This window comes from Dromaius novaehollandiae, chromosome 14 (genome assembly GCF_036370855.1).
Source record: "Dromaius novaehollandiae isolate bDroNov1 chromosome 14, bDroNov1.hap1, whole genome shotgun sequence".
Lineage (NCBI taxonomy): Eukaryota > Metazoa > Chordata > Aves > Casuariiformes > Dromaiidae > Dromaius > Dromaius novaehollandiae.
The window spans coordinates 2,601,551-2,621,668 of NC_088111.1; the positions used below are offsets into that span (position 1 = coordinate 2,601,551).

The 20,118-nt window shown below is 46.4% G+C and overlaps 1 protein-coding gene and 1 long non-coding RNA gene across 3 annotated transcripts; one reads left to right on the plus strand and one right to left on the minus strand.

Moving 5' to 3' along the window:
* Positions 1-1,530: 1,530 nt before the first annotated feature.
* LOC135329916 (uncharacterized) lies at positions 1,531-7,672 on the minus strand. Its single transcript, XR_010391562.1, has 2 exons — positions 7,122-7,672; positions 1,531-2,924 (listed from the first exon to the last, which is right to left on the minus strand). It is a non-coding gene; the product is annotated as an uncharacterized LOC135329916 (long non-coding RNA).
* Positions 6,446-16,065, plus strand: SSTR5 (somatostatin receptor 5). 2 transcript variants are annotated; one of them, XM_064520073.1, is made up of 2 exons: positions 6,446-6,466; positions 14,028-16,065. In XM_064520073.1, the coding sequence occupies exon 2, from the start codon at positions 14,091-14,093 to the stop codon at positions 15,201-15,203; it is 1,113 nt and encodes a 370-aa protein (XP_064376143.1). In that variant the 5' UTR covers positions 6,446-6,466; positions 14,028-14,090; the 3' UTR covers positions 15,204-16,065. The 2 variants fall into 2 exon arrangements, with proteins under 2 accessions (XP_064376143.1, XP_064376142.1); XM_064520072.1 differs by lacking the exon at positions 6,446-6,466 and adding an exon at positions 6,679-6,981.
* The last annotated feature ends 4,053 nt before the right edge of the window (positions 16,066-20,118 follow it).

Genomic DNA, 20,118 nt, shown 5'->3' on the forward strand with positions numbered 1-20,118 from the left:
AAGGGTGCAGGTATTCCTTGCAGGCTTTTGTAATACCCATAACATCTCTCGCTTTCCTACTGATTTTCATTCTCTGCTGGAATTGCTTTTATCATTACTTCTATTTGGTGGTGACAAGGTGCTGAGTACACACATACACGAAAAACTTGACTTGGGTTTTGTCCTAAGCAGCTTATAACCTGGTTCCCCTGAGAATGATTACCTAAACGAGAGACTGCGGTACAGGCTTGGCTGAGATGTGGATTGGTCTATCCCAGACAGCTCTGAATGTCTGAAAATCTTCCTGGGCTGTCCTGAAACAAGAAAAAAAAATAAATCTTGCAAGTCTTTGTGGCTCAACAACTGAAAAAAAAAGAAAAAAAGAATAGATTGGATCAGTGGAAGCATTGTTGTTCAACTTTGAGATTTTCTTTGCTAGCACTGAAGAAAAGCTTGTTTATGGGTATAGTGGATGCTAGGGAATCATCTTTTTTCTACACGCCATGTCTTTTAGCTGGAGGGCACTTGTAAGGCAAAGATCATTTTCCTATCCTTCTCCTCACAGAGAACAACATGTTCTGGATTTGAATTTTAAAACATGCAGTATTTTACCAAATACTTAATTTGATGCTATTATCCTTTCCAATCCTGCAACAAGTCCCCAAGCTTGTAAATATTTGTCATTAGAGCTCTGGAGCTTTCTGTTTAATAAAGCTTCTCTCCTTATTTAATAAAGGCTGTTCTATTAAATGATTTGCGTGTGTTTACATGTGCATAATGAGGAATCTGGCAGAAAACCAAACAAGTTTGGAGGCTTGAGATGCTAGCTGCTGCTCACATTAATAACTACAAAATGAATAATGAATCATTAAGTAACTCACCTCATCTTTTTGCTTTCTAGTCACAAAAGCACAACAAAAAGCCACCCACGGGGGTCGTGAGACCTGCTGAGTGCACCAGCTCCAGTCCTCGGCCCACAGAGGAAGTTTCTGAAGGTGCCAGGACCAGTGCAACCTTCATTTCAGTTTCTGAGGACCTCAGCAACATTTATGTGCTAGTGGAGGAGGACACGAATTCCCCCAACTAAACCTTGAACAATTACACTGAGTTGTCCTGGAAAAATATCTTGAAAAAGTTGCATGCTTCCTACTTATTAATGATAACGGCCTCCTCACTGCACAGGTAGGAGACAAGCAAACTTTGGGGAAGGTCAGTCTGTTCTTGGCATAACTCTGCCAGATCTGAACTCCCCATGTGTTTTGTGGGATACTTTTTATTTGTGTGATCCTATAATTTATTTAGTATGGTCATATAATGCAGAGTAACAGAACCTTTGACAGAAATGCTGCCTAAGGACAAGGTATGTAATTCAGAGGACTTCATCAGAGCTACAGGACTAGGTCTGAAAATTGTCTGTTTTTTAAAATACAGCATCTCACATTTCTCCTTTCAGATGTACGCAAAGGGTTAGCAGAAGAAAGTCACAATCTGAAGAAAATACAGTGCTTGGACATCATCTCACTCAAAAAAAGCCCCTTAATTAAATGAAAGTGCACATAATTGTGTTTTATTATAGCCTATCAAAGAAAATCTATTTGAACTATTCCAAAAAATACAGAAAAAAAATACATTGATTTAAAACAGGAGAAATATGTACATACAGAATCCTTCCTAGAAATTTTTTGCAGTCAACCATTGGTCACCTCTAATTTTTTTTCCTGTTTCTTTCCTTTGATGGAACCACAGAAAGCCTTTTGAATGGATTTGATTTGCAGCTGAGAACCTGCAGTTTTCCTCTTCCTTTCAATGCGATGGTGAAATTTTCTTCAAATGTCACTTGAGTCTGTCTGAGAGACTCTTGTAGGGTGCCAATTAAAGATTAGAGAGAAGCAGGATATGGCAAAAATTATTTTAATCAATTATTCATTTTTAAAAACCTTGGTCCTAGAAGATTATAGAGTCAGGGCTCCAGGACTGTTCTTGTTTGCCCAGTACCACTTCTGCTGCTTGAGAATACCGCATCGAGGACAGAAGAAGGAGAAGGGCCAGGAACGGTGTGGAAATGTGACACCTGACGCTATGACACTCCTTTCTGTTCTTGCCAGCCAGCTCAGTAACGCACCCATGGCAGCTCGCAGGAGCCTTCATCATCAGTGGACGGAGCGAAGAGCAGTTCAAGCGCCTGCCATCCAAGCAGGTCACTGCAGCAGAAGTGTTCACTGCTTTTAGGGGCTGGTTACAAGGAAGAATCCCTTCTGGTGAAGTACTTCTGATGGCATATTAGCTTCTTGTTGAAAAGCTAAAATGCCAGAAATATGTCAGCTGAAAAAGGCAAGAGGCTGCTAGTACAAATGAACCGGTGTATGTGAACTTTTACCAGCTGAAGATTAAGACTTGTTCACTGCTGTGAAAACAATGCTGGAATGTCGTTACTGTGTTCCGGACAGGTTTATTCAGAGTGGATTAAGCTCTGTGAAAAAACACATATTTCTACCAGAAGGATTGGGCAGGAAAAAGGATTTAATGACAATATAGCTGCCAGATCTAGTGCTGAAGGAATGATGTGTTTGGTGTGTGGCGACTGAGAAGAGTTCATTTGAATCTCATGGAAAGAAAATTGGTTTTCCTTCCTAATCAGGTTGCAAACAGCTGAGCAATGTTCACTCAAGGTAATCATGAGGGAACCCGAGCCGCTCCTCAGTCCCAGCTTCTCCTTTGTGAGGACTTCCCAGAGGCAGAGGCGTCCGCGGGCCGGTGGGGACATCTGTGGTGGCATTTGCCCAGCGCAGCTCAGTGACGACCAGCCAGACAGAGCTTCAGGCGTCTCTACCGCAGGCACCAGCCCGCAGGCGATTCAACACTTCGACAACAGATGGGCCTGTAATTACAGCCTGTTTGAAGGATTTCTAATGCACTGATTTGAAAGCCATTGATTTTTCTTCCTCCTAAGGAGAATAACAAAGAAACACCTCAACCTCGCTGCGATTCCCGCTGCCTGGCTTTTCACGGCATATTCTGCAGGCAAAGGGAAAACATTCAGCTTCAGCCAGCCAAACTGTGAACGTAATTGAATAGAGTAACCGTCTTCCACCCAGGAGCTGAGCTGAATCATGTCTGCTGAGAGCTTCGAAAATGTTTGAGACGAGTACAAACCCGTCAAAAAGAAAAAAAATCCCTCTGCATGTGGAGCTCTTGGTAGAAACAAAATGTGGAGACCCAACGGCACAGCCACGGCCTCGGCCGGCCTCGGGCTGGGGTTGGGAGACGGAGGGTGATGGATGTTTGTAGCCAGCGTAGTCTGAGGCTCTGAACAGCAAACGGCAGAAAATGGATCCATCTATTTCTATGGAAACATGAATAACTCAGGACTCAACTACAGCCTAAATCTCAGGCGAGTTTGAAAACTCCAAGTGATGAGCAACCTCTCTCCCCCAGGCAGCTTGATACTTTCCGTTCAAGGTAGTATATCAGTACTTTTACACCATACATCTCCTTTTCAGGCAAATGGGTAGTGTTAAAGAAAATGTTAAAAATCCTTCGTCAGAGGCCAGAAATGAGACTCGGAAGCCACAGCTTCGCTCCCCCTTGACTCTCGAAGCTTCAGCAGCTCCGGCTTGATGGAGCCAACACCTTCCCAACACCACCACCCCGAGCGTCAGGGAGTTTTGAGGGGTGAGGAACTGATGTTCCCCAGCTCTGACTGGCCATGTAACCAACAACCTGCTCCTGCGTTCACCAGTGCCTCAGACACCTGCTTTGGAAAACGAAGCTACTACTTCGCCTTTTGAGAAGATTTTGAAGAGCCAAGGATTCTACTTCCAGCCAGGCAAAGCCATGCAGATGTGCCTGCTTTCCAGTACTGCTTTCCTTGGTTTTGACTGTAATCCTCTTGTGGCTATGAAAAACCTGAATCTAATCCTTAGCACACAATGAATTTTTAGTGCAATGGCTCCAGCAATGAACTGGGAGCAAACCATGTGTCCTCTGCTCCTTCTCAGTTTGCCTGTGCCTCTGAATTTGAGAGGTACCTCCATTGCATTACTTTGGCCCTTCTAATCAGAAGCAATCCAACCCCAAGGCCTCAGTTCAACACCTGCATGTAATTCAGGTAGGCCTGGACCCAAGTCTATCACTGAGATGAATTATACACTAATAATTCCTCCCTTGCTGGCAATCAGTCTCTGTTCCTCACTGCCAAGTTCAACAGGGAAGGCTGTTGACGTAAGTTCCCCAGGACTTCTTCCATTTAAAAATATTGATCACAACTCATCCTTTCTGTTTCAGCTGAATTTTCACAAGCCAATTTCAAAAGCACAGAAGGAGCTTCACATGCAACCTGTCTTTACAGCTCTGTTGGAGCAGTCACCTCCTCCACATTGCACATATAAACCATTTTAAAATGTATTACTACCATTACAGCAGTTTCATCATCATTCAAGACTACAGTAGGAAATCCACCATTAACAGATCATATTATGACACTGAATTTCTGTATGTGATAAGGAATGGCAAAATAAATAGACTTGTATCCAAGTTCTAGCTCTTTGAGAGGTGTTTTTACACAAAAAGTAGAACAAAACAAAGTAATGTAATTTGAGGCTTTCAGCTCAATACAAGATAACTCTTTACACTCCCCTCTCTGTAAACACAACATAAAAATGTTAAAAGATGTATAGAATACACAGCTATAAAATATCATATGCAGCAAAAAAGATAGGCTAACTAGAACTAAAAAAGTACTGTTATATCACAGTTACATGCTTGTCTTCAACACAGCTCATCTGCCTCACACATCAAGCTGCATTAAGACAAATCTGGGCCATCCTACCGCCCACGCACCTCTGAAGGTCCCTGCAGACCGTCGTGCGCTGCAGCACCCGGTGCCCCTCTGGGCTCAGCCACCTATTTTTGTGAGGCAAGGGCTCTTTTTTCCTCCCTGTGTTTATTCTGCGGCAGTCATAACTGATCTTCAGTCCCTGAGCATGGACTTCAGCCATTAAAAGCGTGGTAACAGGTAGCGTTCTCAGATAGCCTTTGTGTTCAGTCCATTCAGCTCCGAAATGGAGTGTCATTGTGCACTGAAGTGGGTAAAGAATTAGACAACTCGAGGGCTTTTGAAAATCCTGTCTATATCATAGTACAGAACATGCTAAAAATGACTTTTGCGGATGTTTCTTTAGTAGAAGACTTGTTTTACTTAAGGAAACCTAGAAACCTCAGTGTATTCTCAGCAACTTTTTATATATGATAATTCCATGTATGAGGGAAATTCATTAAATTAGCCCTATTTTGATTCAAGCTGATGTTCACGGTGGGGCTATTGTATCACATTTTGCTTGGCATGTTTTCAGGAAAGTAATCATCCCAACTGCTTATCAACCCAACTCTATTTTTATCAGATGACTCTCCCTATTGTCATGGCAAGAGCAGACTAGAGTCCTAGTTCAATTTAGCAATACATGACCATAAATACATCAGCAGATTGAATTAGAAAGCGACATGCCAAAAGCAGCTTTTGCCTCTCCTTTTTGCATTCACACATCTGACTCAATCACAGATCTCTAATTGAAAAGCCTCGCCAGTGGATTAAGATCATATACATTATCACAGAGCGCGACACGCTGTGCATGCTGATGAACCCGGGAGCGCCGGCAGGGACCGGGTTAGCCCTGCGCCGGGCTCAGCACACCGCGGTTGTGCAGCTCGCACCCTGCTCCATGCTGGGACCAACGCCTGAGCAAGCGGGACTGGATAAACTGGTGTGGATCTCTGTATGTGTAATATCGGGGAAGGGTGCAGACGGGGGAGCTATATATGACTCCCTCGTTCACTTGTTGCATTCACAGGGTGAGATATTTCAGCCCCATCCTGCCTAGCAGAACCGCAGTGGAGTCAAAGGGATTTAGAGAGGGAACAAATCAAATGCTTGAGAGTCTGTATATCAAGTCCTGCACCTCTCTCCTAACTGATAAACTGAGAGCCTGATTCATAGCCACTGGAGTCAGTGGTAAAGCATCCCCGCACGGGATTTCAGCCCCCGGTTCCCGCTGAGAGGCAGGATGCGTAGTGCGAGCGTGCCACTCGGTCTCCCCCTGCGCTCAGCGCTCAGAGCTGGGGTGTGAAATAGATGTGATGAACACGGCGGTCCCTTGTCATAGCCCCGGAGGAGTGGGGGCTATCAGGTGTTTCCCTCCCCGAGGACCAGCAGCGCAGGCACCGACGCTCTGGGGCTCTGGGAGGGGGGCTGGCGCCCGGCGGGTCTGCAGGAGTCTTTAAAAGGACTCGTCCGAGCTGGCAGGGAGCTAGACCGGGGGAGGAAATGCAGGGCTCCCGCGCTGGCCCTTTCGCCTGCCCACGGGCCCGCAGCCCCTTGCAGCAGCAGCCGCCCCCTCGCCCGCCGCAGCCCTCGCACCCCGGGCGGGGGGCGGCAGGGCCGGTCCTGCCCGCAGCAGCCCCGCGGGCACCGGGACCGGGGCGACCGAGCCAGGTAAGCGTGTCCCCGCTGCGGGGGGGCCCGGCGTGCCGGGGGGAGGCCCTGGCACCCCGCCGGGGGCTGCTTCCAGCTCCCTCCCTCCTGCCCAACTTTCTGCCGAGGGGGACGAAGTGGGTGGCCCCAGGGCTGTCCCCTCCCGCCTCCCTCCCCCGCCGCCGCTCCGTCTGCCGGGCGGGGGAGGCAGCATCGGCCGGGAGCCCCGTCCCTCCCCCGGGGGAGCGGCCCCGTCCCCGCCCGCCGGCGGAGGGGGACGGCGGAACGCGGGGCCGGCACCCGACTCCCCGATCCCGATCCCCGCTCCCAGCCGGCTCCCGGCTCCCCGATCCCGATCCCCGCTCCCAGCCGGCTCCCGGCTCCCGGTTCCCCGCTCCCGGTCGCCGGCGCCGCGCTGTCCCGGCGAGCAGGGACCCGCCAGCGCCGCGCTCGCTGCGGCCGGAGCGTCGCGGCGGCCCCGGGGGAGCCGGGCGGCTCATGCCTCCCGCGGCAGAGAGGAGTCCCCGGAGCTTCAGGTGATTATCGCCTTCGGGAGAAGGGGAAGGGGAGCGGGAGAGGGGCCCGGGCTGGGGGACCCTGAAGGGATGGGCATGGGAAGGCGAGGGGGGGCGGAGAGGGGTAGGGACCGGGGAGGCATGGGCTTTGGCGAGCGCACCTTGATTTTGGGGGCACCTTTGCTCTCAGGGAGAGTCTCGTTCGCTGTCGTTTGCAGTTCTTCCAAAGCATCCCGGATTTCTTCTTCCTTTCCTCTCTCCTTATGGGGCTTTTGCAGCCAGGAGAGTGGAGTTGCCGGATCCCGGCTGGGACAGAGCGGGTAGAATGACTCGCTGGCTGATCGGGGATGCGATGTTCAAAGCAGGACAATCTCGTTAGTGTTGCTTTAAAACCGCCGCTTGAGCGAGAGGAGAAAAGCACCTGTGCGAGGGATGCGCAGGTGCAGCCGGACCCCGCATCCTGCTCTGCGCTGCTTGCTGCCTGCGCCGTGACCCAGAAAGGGGGCAGAGCCCCTAATCCTTCCCAGCCCAGCGTGATGCACGGAAGGTCGTAGGCTGCTGGAGCTGAAAGCACGATGCCCCTTTCTGATAAAACATCAGCAGGGAAGTGTTGGGGGTCGGACGGGTTCCAGGACGATCAGCAAGAGGTGGGTGGTCAAGGGCAAAGAGGAGCCTCGGGAGTCACGATCAGCTTGGTCTGAGCAGCTCCCGTATATCCCTGTGCCCTGCTGATCGTTACTGCAGCTCCCAGTGACCTGCTGGCTCGTTCCCACCATGCCCAGACCCTTTCACTAAGGAGCAGGAAAAAAATACCCCAGCTCTGGTGTTTTGAGCATTGCAGACTCCTATTGGGGTAAACTGGGGACTTCTTACAGTTCTGTGAGGGAGAAGACATGCGGGTCGCCTCAGGCAGCCAGTTACCAGGGTGCCGGGATCAGCCCGCACGGGGAAACTTAGCTCGGGGGGACCCTGGCTCCCGGGCTGGCTGGCTCTGCAGCTGGAGCACATCTGCACGGTGCGAGCGGGGAGCGCGGCTCCGCGCCAGAGACCTTGCACCTGCGACGGGCACCAGGACCACGGCACGGGAAAGGTCTCTCCCCCCGGAGCTCTTCCCCCTTGTGCTGCAGAGAGGAACCGAGCTTGAGAGCAGATACGTTTCTGTGATCAAAATGCTCCTCGACCGAACTGTCTTTGAATCTGGCACATCCCTGAAATCCGTTCCCTTTCAACGGATGAAGAGGAGAGAGGAGCAGAAAAGAAGTATTTTGCTAGAAGTCCCTGATTACTCCGATAGACAGCACGGTAGATGGAGTTTATCCACCAACACACCTGTGCAGGGGCAAACATGGAGGTGTCAGGCTGCACACTTTTTCTCTGGCTGAAGTTGTTTAAATCAACTGATCTGGGAGCAAAACCAGAGGCATGTGGCTTGCATGAGTGTTTGTGTAACAGCACCAGCTCAACCACAGTGAGTACTCTCTGAGCAGGACAGAGTCTGAAATTTGTTTGGAGAAAGAAGTATTTAGCAAATATTTGACAAAAGCAGAACTGTTTTATGGGCTATTTGTTTGCAAACTGAGAATAGGACCAGGTCATCAGGCAGCATATCCATAGAGTACTCTAGGAAACACTGGGCTGGCCAGAGCAGGGTGGTAAGAAAGTGTTATGAACTTGAAAGTATAATTCCTAAAGATTTTGATAGTGTTAAAAGTGGCAAGGGTTACTCAGCTTTGACTTCAGCTGATCAGTGCTTAGTACTAACAAAAGTAGTCAAAGTAGAACCAATTTGTGTAAGAAAGTTTTTTTGTTATATCTTCTGGAGAGAAAAATCAATCACCCCCATTTTTTGGAGTGAAAAGCTCACCTTGAAAAATATCAAATGACAGATTTTAATAAGGAAGATGTTCCCATTCCTTTTGCTTTCTTTCCCCAGGTGGGGGAGAAAAATGCCAGAATTTTTCCCATCCTGACTGATTTGAAGTACGAAATACTGAGATGCTGTTGTGCAAATACTGATTTAGTGCAAGAACAGTTACTACTGTAAGAAGTGGGTCTTGGCGTGATGCTGCATTTCGCTCCCCTCGGGCAGACCCCTGCTTCAGCTTTCCTCGTGTTATTTCAAAGCGGCTACACCAGGTCTCAGCAACTTTCACCAGCATCTCCCTGCTTGTCCTCTAAGACAAGCTCCTTGCTTTCCCTGCTGCTGCAGGAACCCTCGTAGACAAGGAGCAGGGCAGACGCCCTGCCTGCCCCTCCTTCCCTGCGATGCAAAGCGTGAGGACCCCGAGGATTGTATCTGAGGACGCAGGCAATGACCATGCATCCCCCAAAGAGCAGACTTTTACTAAAGGACCAGCAGAGTTTTTCTTCTCTTCACTACAGCAAATAGTTCCACTAACACATCATGGCCAGTTCTGTGGGACAGTGAAAAAGACATGAAGTTTTGCTGCTGTTCGACATTTCTTGGCTATTTATCCAGGTGTTTTTCTCCCCATTGGTCCTAAGACCATCTGTTTTAAAGGCAGATTTGTGTGGATTAGCATTTCCTCTCTTCCTGCTAGCTATTCTGCACCTGGAAGCAGTAATCTACCTTTCTGTTATCATAATTATCTTCACAGCAATGATGTTTGATGCTGCGTAAGAGACAGTTAGGACTCCAGGCAGCAAGATCAAATCCTGTCGTGCAAAATTATGTTTCTTTATGTAATTCCTTCTTGATCGCAGCTATACCCAGCTGTTACCCTGATGCATTGCACTCCACAGAGTTATTTTTGTTTTGCCGTTGTAACTACAACCAGGAGTAATTTCAACCTTGATCCGCCCAGAAAGTTTAAAGGTTTCTTCTTCCTTATGTAGTGACGATGCTTCAGGCACTAACAGGCTGCTGTGTGCTTTTAGATTGACACCTACCCTTGCACCCAGCAAAAGCATGTTTAGGACACCAAAGTCTAAACACTTTGTTCCGAGCAGCGTGGTCTGTACCATGACATCTCTGCCATTTCTTCTGTCTTCCCATTTTCTTGGACACAGACACAGGCAGTCAAATTTGTTCAGCTGCAACGGATGCCTGTTTTTTCAGGATAATGCTCTGTAAAGGGAGAGCTTGGAGTTACACCAGTGATTACCTTGGATCTATGTTCTTAGCTCCATCCTCCTTTTTGGTTTGTGTGTTTTAAGCATCAAGCACATAATGTATGAAGTATCTCAGTGTGATGTCTTTCAGATCAAACAGCCAAAAGGAAAAAAATCTGGAAGAGTGGAAGGCCCCTAAAGGTGGTGTTTTAGTAATCTATTAATTAAGGATACCAAACAAGTAAATAACATATCAGTCAGCATGTCTTAATTATATCTAGTTATCCCTTGCTGAAGTTCACAGTCATTTACTGCTGTAGTGGCAATATATGTTCAGAGAAAATTGTGCGGATGATGGGCAAGGCTATCAGCTAGAGAGAGGGAAAAATCATCTCTGCTTGCCACAGGCTGCCAGCAAAACATGCCGTTGCAGCTGTTCAGTTTTTTGTTGTTGCCACGCTGTAATGAAGCCCAGAATGTCAGTGGCTACAAGGCAAAGGCAATGTGGTTTAAATGGCTTGTGGGATAAAGCGCTGGATTGGGACTCCAGAGACCTGGGCTGTTTTCAGGTCTGGATGACACTAAGCACATCATATCCCCAGCCAATACAGGAGACATTCAGATGATGGCAGCTCCTGTCCATGCTGCCAGTCTGCGGGTTCTCACCCGTTGGAAAGATTAAAGACTTCGCATGGTAGACTTAGAAAATTCATTTCCTTCGGAATCCACCTGGAACTAAAGGGAAAACTGCACAGTTCATCAAATAGAACAAAAATCCCTGAGAATAAGGATTAATGCTCACATGAAACCAAGGTAAGAACCCCAAAATGCCAAAAAAACCCAGAGCAGCATACTGTTGAGGCACCACTACCCCCTGAAGGCACCACTGCAGGGGGAGCAGACCATGGGGGCTGCTACTGAAGAGACAGAAAAAGCTGCCCTCTCTCTTGGAAGATGCACAAAGGTTCCCCCAGAAACCTCTTCAAGTGTGTTGGGAATACCAGCAACATCCCCATTTTGGGGGGATTTCATGCAGTAGGTTACTCTTCAGGGTGAGAAGGAATTTGAGGGAATCCAGCCCTCACAGAGGAACGCTTCTTCCTCGCTGCCCTATCTAAGGCTCGATTCTAACTGCAGTGGAAGAAGTAACAGGCTGGCAGAATTTATTCTGTTATTCCTACAAGCACCATTTCAAGGATATGTAATGCATGTACTTTGGGGAGAAAGGAGGTAACTTTGAAAGACAGCTGTACATCCTCATTCCTTTCAAGTGTCAGGATGAAAGCAGCATGCCACTGTGTTTCCTGACCTCCTCTCGGCTGAGTGACAACACTGTATTCTTTTTTTTTTTTTAACTGTCCTGCTATTTTTGCAATCCTGAACAAAAATTTTGGCATTTTTTTGGCCCTGACTGGACATTGTTTAGCTCAGTCTAGACTGCACTAGGACAAAAGAAGGGCCTTCCATCCTCATCGCCATACTCAGTTCTAAAGACACAGTTGTGTTTCATGAACATGAGCTTATAAACCCTGGCTGCACCATCTCTCCTCCCATTTTCTTAGTTTTCTTCCCTTCAAAGATGCTGGCTAGCCAGCTGGGTCACGCTGCATCTGGGCTGAAAGAAAATGCAATCACTTCCAATGGTCACAACCCTAACAGCCCAGGAGTGTGGTGCTGCTTTGCCTTCTTCTAAATCTCTCCCCAAATAGCCTGAGTTTTAATAAAAATATATTTCAAAATTAGCATCAGGAAAAAATTAAAAACTCCACTGTTTGGGCAGAACTATTTAGTGTTTTCCATTTCTTATTTAAGTACCAAGTCTAGTCCTTTTTAATTCACAAGGGACATGGTCTCAGCTGGTGCCTCTCCCTGCAACGTACTATTAGGGACTGCAATGTCCCTGCAGTGATTCTTGCAGCCTACCCATGACTACAGTATCTAAACCCAAAACACCGTGGGAGCTTATTCAGAACCTCCAGATCCTCCCTCCCTGTTTCTCATCTCCATCTTCAGCGTTTGTTTGAGCTTTAGCAGCTTTCTCTGCTTTACTATCGAAGCCACCCTGGATTTCTGACTTCTCTGGTACATCTCCTCCCAGCCCGGGAGTTACATGTGAGACACCTACTCCCCATCTGCCCATTTCCAAATCCGAACAGCATATTTCTGATTACTGCTGGTAGCTGGGGGAACTTCTATTCTCACCCACCGCATTTTTTTGACTAGAAGAGAAAGCACAGAACCAGCCCATGGAGGTGTTTGCATTCCGCTTGGAGATGAATAGTCTTTTGCATGTTCACATGATACTGTATTTTGGTTTTGCCTGAAGGCGTGGGTGCAACGTGGGCTGGCTGCTTTTGCCATAACACTATAGTCAAATTCATGCCCTTATACTGTGATGGACACCTAATCGTCATGCTATGGGACCAATAGTTGCTGTGCATATCCTCCTCGAGCATCTTCACCATGCGGCCTGAAGAGCTGCCTAGATCTGGGAGATCTTGGGCCAGGCTGGTATTTTGCATTTCTGTTCTTTTAAAGAAGAAATCTTTATACATACTTAGACCATGTTCATGAAAGAACAAACTAATAAATATCCACATGAACTAGACATGCCACAGAGACAGAGCTTTGGAAATTTCGACCCTTTTCAGACTATCGAATAAACACATTCCTTCACCAAATCACTTCAGCTCTCCTTGCCCTGAGAGACTGCCTGCTGCATTCAGGATTTAGGGCAGAAGAAAGATATTTCTTAGATAAAAAGCTCGCTTTGGGGCAAGAGGAAAGGAATTCAGAAACATTAAGATAAGGACAATCTTGAGAGATGGAAAAGAAACAGTTTGTCCCTTTTGCTGCAGAGTCTTCGTGCTTGTGTGTGCATGGACTGGCCCAGTGGAGAAATGTCCTCAGGCATGGTCATTTCCATCTTGGAGTTCATTGATTTTTTCCAAGGGTTTTGCTGGTTGTTATGGAGGATTTTGTTTCCCCACCTACACAGCTGCCGATGTTCTCCGGGGGTTTTCAATTGGTTCTGCCAGGCTGTAAGTGGCATTTGAATATATTAACTCAGACTGTTTCTATGTAAACAAGGAGACCTGTGAAACATTTCAGTGGAGCTTCGGATGTGAAAAGCCAGGCACTGCATTTGGCTCTGGATTATCTGAGCAGCCAGGGCTTGGGCAGGAGTGAGACAGCTGAGTCAATCCCCCAGCCTCTCCTAACCACGTAACTACGGCAGAGTTGTACCAAGCCTGCGTTTAGGGCTTTCGGCACTAACACCAAAGCTGTGCTTCAGACATTCTTCGTTTATGCAAAATTGTTTCCTAAATTGTTTTCAGTTTCAGTTTTCGGTTGTTTCAGTTTTTTAACTAGAAAGCTAGGAGGGGAAGTGGGGTTTGAATTTGCTTTTTATGCAAGCTGAATATTGCCCCTGCTCCTTGCTTTCAGGAAAGAAGAATAGGTTGTGAGATAGGTTAAGGAGTGTAAGACAGTCAAATAGTAATGTTTTCTTGCCGAATGGCACAGGATATAACAGGAATTAATTTACCATCAGCAACTCTCTTGAGAAAAGACTGGTCTTGTTACCAACAAGCTTTAGATCCAGAAGGCCCAAATGCCAGGGCATTTTTAATCCGTCTCTGGTTTTGAAGCACAGTGGTTGACTCGGCTATCCCCGTCTCCCCTCGCTGCCCGGTGGGATGCAAGCTCCGTGTTACTGCTGCGCAGCCTCCCATCGCCATGGCTATATCCAGCCCCATACCCCACTGCCCAGAGCTCCCGAAAATTAAACTGAAATATCATATGCTGGGGTGGGCACTTGGGCTCCCTCATCATGGGATTCCTTTGTTAAGGCCTTCATCTTATCACATGTGCTAACAGCATAATTCAGACACAGATTCTGGCTGTAGATAGAAAACTGCATGATGTGTAAATCTTAGTCTACTTTGAATTCATTCTTTCTTTCTCTTTCTCCCTTTTTTTTTTCTTCTTTCTAGGAACAAGATGCTCATGAAGTTTAATCTCTCTTAGCCTTAAAGGAAAAACTGGAGAATAAAACTATGGATCCTTTATATTTTTCCAACACATTTAGCATGGAAGCTAGTTCTGGTGATGTAAACTCCTCTCTGCTGACAAATGTGACAGAAAATGGGACACTCTCAGAGCTGCCCTCATTCAAATATATTCACAAAGTCCTGATTCCCATCTTTTACCTCCTTGTATGTGCAGTTGGGCTCAGTGGCAACACTTTGGTCATTTACGTGGTTTTGCGTTATGCCAAGATGAAAACTGTCACCAACATTTACATCTTGAATTTAGCCGTTGCTGATGTACTCTTCATGCTGGGCCTGCCATTCCTGGCTACCCAGAATGCCATCTCCTATTGGCCTTTTGGCTCTTTCTTGTGCAGGCTGGTTATGACTGTGGACGGTATTAACCAGTTCACTAGTATTTTTTGCTTGACTGTGATGAGCATGGACCGCTACCTGGCAGTAGTTCACCCCATCAAATCAACCAAGTGGCGACGTCCCAGGGTGGCCAAGCTAATCAGTACAACTGTCTGGACATTCTCGTTCCTGGTGGTGCTTCCAGTCATCATCTTTTCGGATGTGCAGGAAGACTTTCACACCTGCAACATGAACTGGCCCGATCCTGTCAACATCTGGTCAGCAGCATTCATCATTTACACATCTGTCCTCGGGTTTTTTGGTCCTTTGCTGGTGATCTGTCTTTGCTACTTGCTGATCGTGATTAAAGTCAAATCTTCGGGGATCCGAGTTGGGTCTACAAGACGCAGGAGATCAGAGAGGAAGGTAACGAGGATGGTGGTGATCATTGTGGTCGTCTTCGTGTTTTGCTGGCTCCCGTTTTACATGATGAACATTGTCAATTTGATGTTTATACTGCCAGAAGACCCTGTGCTGGTAGGGGTGTACTTCTTCGTGGTGGTCCTGTCCTACGCGAACAGCTGTGCCAACCCCATTCTTTATGGATTTCTTTCTGACAACTTCAAGCAGAGTTTTCAGAAAGTCCTTTGCCTCCGGAAGGGCAATGGCATAGAGGATGGTGACCCCATTGAACACAGGCAAGAGAACAGCAGTCGCTTGCAGGAGTCAATGCTCACCCAGAGAAATATCGAGTTCAATGGACATATGCAGACTAGTAAGGTGTAAGGGCATGGCTTGGAAATACAAAGCATTTAGGGAACTGGAGACTTTAGGGATTTAAAGGAGAGGTAAAATCTTAGCAAAGCTAAAATCTGGAGACCCACAAGCTAAAATAAATGTACATACACTTCTCTTCACTCCCCTCCCTTTCCCAACTAAAAGTGTTAAGGGTTATACTGTGTTGTGTGAAGTTCTCACGGCATTTTAGCTAAGGCCATCAGACGTGTGTTACCACTTTCTATACTCTAGAGAACTGATCTGCTGGTACACACTGCTTGCTTTGTATGGCTCTAGTGATGCAAAACAACACTAAACCTGTTTTAACTACCTTGTTAAGCTGAGTTTATGGCTGCTTTGCACTGTCAGGATCAGCTCAAAGCAGAAAACAGCTCAGATAATTTGGCTGAAAATATTTTTGAAAGTCTCTAATGGGATTTATTAAAAGAAAAACACTATTTCTTAAGAGGAAGATTTACCAAAAACAAAAAGAAAAAGAAAAAGAAAAGGCCACAGCACTGATCTTGGAATTAAGTATAAGCCATGGTTTTACAGTGCTGCATATTCCATTTACATTGTTTTATTGTCATTAATCCATGTAAAAGACTCATAGTATTCAAGAGTCTTTCAAATACAGTAAGAAAGAATAAACAGAAGATTACAAAAAATGTTGAAAGGACTCAATGTATTCCTAACACTTTTACATTCTAAACCAAACTGCATATACGATGTAATGTAACCACTTTACTATTATGTAAGTGACAATGATTGTGAAGTCTGGAAAGCTGTTGTGTATATTTATTGGTTCTGAATGTAAGTACGGACGTGAATTTAAACTGTATTTTCAGAAATTAAAAGAAGTCCAATACCCTTTTGGCTATCGATTTCATAGCTTCTCCAAGCACTACCAGAAACTGCACAAAAAAGCCACAGCTCTGTCTTTGAGGCTTGGCCTCGCCATAGCTGCAATGTAGGTTAGTACGGTAGGGCTGAATACAGGGACCTGTGGGGTCAAAAGGAGAGTCACGGTGCCTCACGGTGCATGTGACCTCAACAGATAAATAGAGATCAAATGACTAATGCAAGACCATCTAGCAGAGTGAGGAGGGCTAGGAACAGCATCCAGGCCTCATTCCTGCCTGTACGATCCAGGCTACCTGCAACACAAAGCGAGGAATCTTCATATGCTGAAAGTAGGAAAGCAAATTAGAGATTTGCTTTAATCCAAGCAGAAACTATTTATTCTGTTTTGAAATAGCTTCTTGCCACTGCTGTCACCCACATAGTTCAAACAGTGCTTCTGTAAGGAAATTTATCTGCCTGCAATAGAAAACAGGGCAGTAGGTGCAAAAAGAGAGGGCATCTCCGCTTGTCCTTCCAACCTTTGCTGAGCTTCTGTAGTATCTCTAAGAGGATGTGGCTGAGCCTCAGTACTGCCAGTTAATATCAGCCTGACATTTGTACAGGCAAGACAGATTATTCAAATCGCTCTAAACAGAGCGTGATGCTGATATGCTTCTCCCCTAGATTGCCTCCCAGAGGAGGAAGGAGGAAAGTGAATAGGGTAAATCTAGGGTCGAAATTATTGAAATTTTGGGTTTGGCAACCTTCCAAAGATAAGGCATCAGGTTGCAGTCCTCTGTGCCTTATTGCTTCCCAAAAGGCTATGTGAGCTCAGAGGAGCCTGAAAGTGTTGCTTTAAGGCCAAGCTGGCATTATCAGCTAGTCTTCAACAGCTTGTTTCCACATGAATCCTCTTGACTGAGGACTTCAGGACTCCCTGGGAGCCAAGCCCTGCTCCTTCTCTTAGCTGTCCTTCTCAAGAGGTTGTCGTTCTCAGTGCCAGCTGTGTTCTGACATGCACCACTCAAGATCTCCCCGTGTCTTGGCTCACCTGTGCTGTAAGGTGCTACGAGCTGGTCTAATTCATTGAAGCATCCGATATTATGGCACACAAATACTTCCCCTTAAAATGTTTCACGTTGGTTTACTGTTGTAGGACTTTTCTGACTGAGCAGAAGGGCTCAGCTGTGGGCAGGCTTGCTCTGCAGTACATTTTGGAAAGGCAAGGAGTCCAGCCATGGAAGTTTTCCATGGAGGAGGAAGAGAAGCGGTAGACAACATGCCTGATGGTTTCAGAGCAAGCATCCTCTGCTCACGACAGTGAAGGAAGTGGCTCCAAAGTGTTTTCAGCTTGTCACTCTGCTCTCCAGCCTCCCAGCTTGGCCATGTTCCCCCTCCGGGGACTAGACCAGGTTAGAGCGTTCACAGCACAAAACCTACTGCGACCACATCTGACGTGAAAGGGGAAATCCAAAGCTGCAGAAACTTATAGCATCACCTGATGTCATACAAAGCAGTATCACTACTCTCATTTTAAAGACTGGACATAAAGATGATGTGACTTGCTGAGGACCACATGACCTGCCAATAGCAAAACTGGGAGGAGAAATTAAATCCATGCCCAGATATCTTGTCATTAGGCCTCTTAACAGGCTAAAACTGACCCTGGAGCTATCTATTTTTCCATCAGCCCTAACAGGCAAGTCCTTTTGGGATTTGTGATTATACCTAAGATATTGCTAATTGACTCCTGCCTTAGCTGGGAAAAGCATATGTTTCTGGTCAGTGACACATATTCTGGCCTACTGTGGCTGGGTCCCACATGCCATCATACATGGCCAGACTTATATTGTTCCCCCAAGCACAAGAGCCCACTGGATGTGATAAGAAACAGTCGTAGGCTAAATCCAGGGCCTTGTCCCTGACTGAGGCCATCAGTAGGGACCTTTGTGCTTCTCACGGTAGCGGCTGCTGTAACCCACCGTGCACACACCTGTGCTATAACACGGCTGCCGGCTCAAAATCACGGTGCAACCAGGTTTACATTGATTAATTAAGTCATGCAATATCTATTATTTCCGGAATTATCAGGCTGTTCCAGGCATAAATCAAGTCTCTTATCGGTTCTTGAGACATGTGGAGTAATTAGTGCAGGCCTTTATGCCATCTCTGCCAATTCCATTTGCCTCCAGATGATTAGCTAAAAGTTCTTCTCCAGTGACAGAATTAGAAAACCCATTTTAGTTCACAGATCAGTTTGCAAGAAGCGGTAATAATTAATGCTCTCACAGAGGGAGGGTGTCCAGAATATATAGAATTTGTAGCCTGCTCTGCAGAGGGGCAGGGAGGCAGGATTCAGACGAATGTGTGCTACTGAGTGCATCCATGTCGTCCGTCATCCATCACCAGCCCGATCCTCTGGAGGAGCTGAGCTCTTCCGCACAGGGGAAGTCAGCAGAATAAAGAAACCACGGGGTGTTCAAAATTGCAGCAAAGCTGAACAAGTCTGGTGGCTCTTGCCAGCTATGTGCTATATTAATATTTGCCGTGGAAGTAACAAAAGACAGTTGTGAGATGAGGAGTGGACAGAGAAGGTAGCAGTGAACAGCTGAAATGGCAGGCTGAGATTTAGGAATGCGTCCCAAAGGCTGTGAGACTCTACCCAAGTCACTTCACCCCTTGTAGCCCAGTTTCTGTGTCTATAAAAATGGCGATAATGGTACTGACATCCATTAGAGCATTTAAGGCAGAAAGCAAGCATCGAATAAAAAGCTTTTGATTTGTTGTCTCCTACCAAAGTGCTTAGAGCTGTACAAAAATCAGAGCTGGTCATCTCTGCTACATCAACCTTGCAGTCGAGGGGAGGGACAACGCGTAAATTACAGAACAACAGTCTCATTCTTGGCCTTTGATATTAAAAACAAAACAAAACAAAACTTATAGCTGCAATAGAGACCGGTCTGGGGACTAGAGAGGTATTGGTTTGCCAGAAGGCTGTTCAGAATAGAGAAGGGGGAATTTGGAGCTGGACAAAACTACCTGGAGCCTTAGAGTGGTGGTTCAGAGAACGAGGGCAGATTGCAAAGCCAAAATGCCCTGTCAGACATTTCATGGGAGCCTCATACACCCCTTTGAGTCACATTTCAGGCTCAGGCCTGTCAGTGCCACAGGGGTTGCTTGAGTGTTACTTCAACACAAAACCAAAAACATTTTGCTAGAATAAATCGTGCACCTAGAGATTAAGAAATATAATGAGAAGCAGATGGAAGAACAAACTCTAGAATCAAGGAAAATAGAAAAAAACAGCTCTTCAGTGGATTAGGTAAGAATGCAGAAGAACTGAAGAATACTCGCAAGACTAACACTCGAGTAAGAATTGGCAGAGTTGAAATATCAATGATTTCTGGGTAACTTCTTATTTTCTCTTCAGGGAAAAGACTAATATTCTTTTCAAAGCACTCCGAGCAGGGGAGAGTGCTAAAGAGGTGTGACAAATGAAGACCCAGAGTTTTATTGCTCTGTCACGTTAATCTGTGCAGTATCAGGAGATACCAGTGTAACAATAATGTGCTGCATTAGGGATAGTCTGTTTTTCTTTCCATGATGATTTTATAACAGACTGGAAAGGAAAGCCAACAGCGTTTCATGCCAAAGCGCTTTATAAACATTAATATTGTGCTAACAAAAGCATCATCTTTTACCATAGAGGAAGAGTTTAGTGTAAACTATAAGCTCTTTGTGTACCCAGCTAAATTTCCCTGTTTTTCTCTCTGAATGCATGTCAGGTTAGCCTATATTGTGTATAACCTAACATATTCTTTTCTTCAGGCTTATATTAAAGAACTTGTCTTCACTTTCCTCTTTTAAAGCACTCTGGAAACGGTAAACAATTTGTGCATTGAACGAAACATCCCAAAAATTGTTTGCATATTTTCCAAGTCCTAAAAAGCCCTTTCTCAGTCTGGCTGTTGCTTGTGGCAGTACCTCTGGGACCTCTGCCCCGCTGGGAGAAGCCTGCGTGGGCCCATCGGTTCGCGGGTCGCAGCCCTGCCGCTCGGGGACCCGGCGGCTCCAGCCATCC

What these genes read in the sequence shown, in the direction of transcription:
- SSTR5 (XM_064520073.1), top strand. Translation starts at nt 14,091, where the DNA reads ATGGATCCTTTATATTTTTCCAACACATTTAGCATGGAAGCTAGTTCT.